Here is a 5075-nt window from a genome sequence, read left to right on the forward strand (position 1 = left end):
GGGATTACCAACGTACGGGATATCGTAAGTCCAGCCATTCTCCCCGTACGGAAAGAGTAGAGGATACTGCAGCGGGTCATAGCTAACGCTCGTCTCGAAGATGCGCTTGAAACCTCCTCCTGTCGTGTGTAGGATAATATCCCGATGCTCAGCCGCGTTTGTGTCGATCACAACGGCTGCCTCCTCTGATGCCGTTGGGGTATTATGCGTACCCGGGTTCGCATTCCGTGTGACGTGCAGACGCAGCTTAAGGTGATCCCCCTCCGGAAGAACATTACTCAAGGCTAACGACGGATCATGGTCATCAGCGTCTTCCCCTGCCGCTCGGCGTCGCTCGTGCTCCCTGATGGCTGCTGCATACGCATCCTAACCACGATCTATCAAAAATCTACGCGCGTTGATAAATTCTTGTGTATACGGGTTGTGCGCCACCATCATCTGGTCAATCGTTTCCATGACGGCGCGATCGAGGCCTTGTGTCATGTTCTTACGGCTTCGCACACGTGCATCCATGTCTGGATCGTTAAAGTAAACTTGGGCATACATGGAGCGACCGAAGGTAGGAGGTAGTAACGATCCCATGCGATGGCACACTGACCCTTGTACACGGAAGTTGTAGACACCATTCCGTGTCACGCTTTCGTCAACGTTAAGAGGCCGAGATCGCGAAGCTCCTATGGACGTGAATGCGAATACGTTGTTGTAGGCTCGGATTGACCGCATGAAAGTCGGGTTCTCGAAAAGTGTTAGAAGCGCATCAGGTGCTGTTCGCGAAGTCGGAACGAACACCAGTCCATTACGACAACAGCATCCGTCTGTCTCTTGCGGAAACTTCCAAGCGTTGCAGTAGGGACAAACTCGCTCGTTCTCCCCGTTGTCGTCCGTGTAACGCGTAAAGTAGTGGCGGCCCCCGGAGACACTGGAAGGGTCAAAATGTTCGTGGTAGGCGAGGCCCTTCTTATACTGCCGAGACCGCCTGCGAAACCGCTCTTGTTCTTTGCGATGCTCCCTTTGTTCATCCGTCATGGCTTCCCTTCGCTCTCTGTGCGCGGCTGCGTTTCGTTCACGCTCTGCTTGACGCTGCTCATCTGACATGCCTTCCCGGCGAACTTCGTGCTCCACTGCATCGCGAATTCTTGCATTTTGACTGGCCTCCTCTGGTCTTGTGGCTCTGTGGTTGGCTTGCGCGTCGCGGCTATATGCTCGATGACCCGAGAGGTCTTCTGGCTCCAGTCTACCTCGTCGCACCCTCGCTTGTTCGGCATTTCTGTCGCGGTCTCGAATAACCTGGGATTCGGATCTGTTAGCTCTGCGTATGCGCTTCCTCTCCGCGTCTTTCTCTCGTGCCCGTTGTTTTTGTGAGCTGGTCATAGCAGCTCGCCTGACGCGGGCTCTTTCTGTATCACGCGCACGTGCAGCTGCTGCGCTATCGTTGACCGGAGGTCCGGACATTCCAATCTGAAATTCGTGGGTATCGTGTAGCCCCTCGCGACGCGTCTCCTCCTCGAATCGTCGTTGATGCTCCGCAGGATCATCGTCTTCTGTCTTCTCCTCACGCTCTACTGCCGGAGCAGATACTCTCATCTGCTCGGATTCAGTTGGTGCTGGTGCTTCACCTTAGTCGAGCTGCTCCAACTCTTGGATTGCCTTGCGATAGCGCACCTCTGCTTTACGAAGCCTTTGTTTACGGAGCTGCTTATCTTTCCTCGGTTCCAGTTGCGTGGGTGAAGCGTTCTCCTGCCGAGCTCGTTGTACACGCTCATCTAGTTCCTCACGGGTAATTCTAGTCATTGTACACATTGAGTCAAGTTAATTGTACACCAAATCCCGCTACACAGTTGCTAGGAAACCTTTTGCTTTTCCTCGGGGCTCTTGCCATGTCCTCGTATCTTGAACTGGACTGTCGCCTGATTTAGATAGTACAAATCACATTGACAGTTAGACTCGAAAGTCTAAGTGCACTGGAAACTATGCTACAGCTACTTCATGAATTTAAGCACCAGAACATGGACACGGTAGCTTAAGCAACGTGGTATTCGAATAGAGCCCCGAACTTTCCTTTCCAGTACTAATCCAGAAGCCCTCTGTGAATAGAACACACCACTGTCATTTCCATCCCGGCTCCTCGGATTACAAACAACTTAGGGGTATCGTCACTCCAGGCGGCTTGTTGGTCCAGTCAGATTTTGCTTAGGCCCTCCCCTTGGCCGACGTGTTACAGCCCTTAGCTCACGGTCCGACGGGTCCAAATTACCTTGCACGGCTGTGGACCAAGCAGCTGTACATGGTAATTAAGACGCCGCATCGCGCTGTTGCCTCTTGGGTACGTCAAAGCTGTTGCCTCATCCCTGTTGAGTGGTTGCCCAGGTCTGCTCGATACCGTCCAGCCCTTCAGGTCATGTCAGTAGTATGCGCAGGGTGTCCGAGAACGACCCAGCCCCTCACGGGGCTCACACAGTTCCGGAAATGCTCTAAAACTATCTATTATGACGCTATGCTATCTAAGTGTACAGGCGCGGGGCTCACTCATACTCTTAAAGTGTTTTTTTCTTGATCTCTTGTTCTTGAGCTGTCCTTGCGCTTGGTCTTGGGCTCCTTGCTCTTGTGAGACCGACTGCTGCATTCCTTTCCGTCCCGCCAGAAGTGATCTCGCAAAGTGTGTTTTGATGTGGGAGCTCACACTTTAAGAGCACCTCTGTATTGCGGGACTGTAACGACTCTTCCGCATGTGGCTGCAACTTCGGTTTGGCCAATTGGCAGCACGCGCCACTCACTTTTGGAGCGTGAGCACTCGCGGTGGGTCTAGGACCCCTAGGCGCGTGCATGGTGGAAGACGCTCCCAGTCACACCCACCCCAACCTAATTGCTATCGCTACCAACTGCCATACCACTTTGGAGTCTCGGGGCAAGCATCAGACTGTATCCTGAGAGGTCTCTCTTGAATATATAGTAGGGCAAGGAGCCCCACGCCCGTACATACATGCATATACATCTAAAACTACCCTGCTGCTTTTATACAGCCAGCGCACCTTGTCCTCGCCGCGCCGTCGCTCAAAAACCAATTTTGTGTTTTGAATGAAAAATGAGTCGGAAAATATTGCCCAATCAGGGCGTGAGTTAATTGTGTCCGCTTTTTGGTCATAATTGTAATTCAGGCATAGTTAGGTCGAGTCAGAAAGATAGGCGCGGTCGGTACGATGGGAGGATACTCTATTGGAAAGGCCGAGTGTAGCCATGCGAAAAGGCAGGAAAAAGCAGCAAGAAAGGAACCGGACGGACTTATTGACAGACGGACAGGCTGCAAGTTTGGGAGGCGGGAAACTAGCGGTCTGGGCGTCCGCTCCGCGGACGCTAGGGCATGGTTGGTTGGCGTAGAGAGGGCCGACCACCTCCGCTGCGCTGTGGTGGGCTTAGAATTTCTACTCAAAGCGAAGCAACATATAAAACATGTATACTGTGATCTACTTATCTTACGTTCCAAAACCACACCGCACAGAATACCCTTATTGCTCACAGGTTATGGTAGACATGACCAGGGTTTAACGTGATCTGCAAGATGAGTACCATCTTACCCGAGAACGTTTTGTCTATAATCTCATTTGAGCGCATAGCTCCCAAAATGACACCAATCGGAGGCGCGCGTGGTAGCAAATGTAATATATGCTGTACGGAAGACGGGTCAGTATCAATGATGCTACGAATTTGCATAGATCGGTGAGGATTCCCAGTGTAGATAGAGTAAATATGTCTACTCACACGTATTACCTATCTGCACGTCATCGCCGTGAGGCAGTCGACACATATCATCGATTGCGACGGTCTATTAGAGCAATGTTTTTTAGCTTCTCGCGCGAAGTCTCTTTTAGAATAGGTAGTATTTGCCGATGGTCGCCACAAACACCAATATTATGCTTTGAAATTATTCTGCTGGGCTGTTTGTGATATAACTGAAGGGTATTTCCACTATCTTCCGCATGCATTTATCATACTTGCATAGCTGATGTACTTTCGGACTTATTTGCATAGCTACTGACTGACAGAGTGGCGTAAATCCTTTCTGACAGACTTTTTACTGGGTCCGATATGTACGACAAACATACGAAGATATATGGTTGTAGGCAGAGTATCTGATCGTAGTGATATTTAGACTTAAATAGAATAATAGTTAATGTACATTAGATGGAGTACTTTCGCTGCCTACTTATCAGCTCGGCGTGCTAATTGATTTGTCCGTGCATATATCGCAAGGCCGCTAATGAGTGTATATGCCTCGCGCTCGTGATAGCCCAACCTTTGTATATGGGGTCACGGTTTTTTTATCGGTACTTGTGCGTCATCGTGCTAGCTTTCTGTGCTGACGCTATAGATGTATCAGTCCGTAGAATCAAGCGCGTCACTAACTGGGCACAGGCATGCTGACCGCGCGTCTGTTAGCAATAGCCAACGCGATATATACGTGCGCGGCGGGTATACCTTCTGTTAGCAATAGCCAACGGGATAAATTTGCGCGCGGCGGGTACACCGCGATCCGCGACACAACCGAGCTCTCGGTCATTATGGACAGGACATTAATTGGCGAGGTGTGTGATGGGCCGGGAGTGTGTAGCGAGGGTGTGTCGACGGCACAACGCTTGTATCAACCAAAGCTTCGACAGATAGGTCTCCTTCGAAGTCGGCAGCTCCCACGTTCAGCAATGCGACTTGCATAGATCTCATGAATTCTGCGTGCGTGGGTGGAGCACGACCTGGGATCTATCTTGCTTTGACGCGGCGATGGATGATGTAGGCATTGACTAACGCCATGTCAATGAGTCCGATAAAGATAGTATGATAGTACTTCTTCATTTTTATCGCTCCCTGTAGTGTACAGGATAACAATTGTCAATATGAAACCAAAGTAGTGTAGGATACAAATGGTAGTACCTGTATTGAATATCGCTGGAGCCGCAACTGATCATGTATATCTGCGCCTCCCATGCCTTCTTGGTAGTCCTTGACGAGCTGGGGTGCTGGGACGTCAACAGTGTCAGCGCCTGCACGTCTTACCAAACTTACCACACCAGTACCGCAGCCCG

General features: G+C 50.7%; 1 protein-coding gene across 1 annotated transcript; it reads left to right on the forward strand.

Annotated features, from left to right (window-relative positions):
- Window positions 1–4412: 4412 nt before the first annotated feature.
- Window positions 4413–4709, forward strand: PITG_22898 (uncharacterized protein; the record flags this gene model as incomplete). The annotated part of the gene is made up of 1 exon (XM_002903310.1): window positions 4413–4709. One exon carries the CDS (start codon window positions 4413–4415, stop codon window positions 4707–4709), a length of 297 nt encoding a protein of 98 aa, XP_002903356.1.
- Between the last annotated feature and the right edge of the window lie 366 nt (window positions 4710–5075).

Source organism: Phytophthora infestans, genomic scaffold, assembly GCF_000142945.1.
Source record: "Phytophthora infestans T30-4 supercont1.15 genomic scaffold, whole genome shotgun sequence".
Taxonomy (NCBI): Eukaryota; Oomycota; class Peronosporomycetes; order Peronosporales; family Peronosporaceae; genus Phytophthora; species Phytophthora infestans.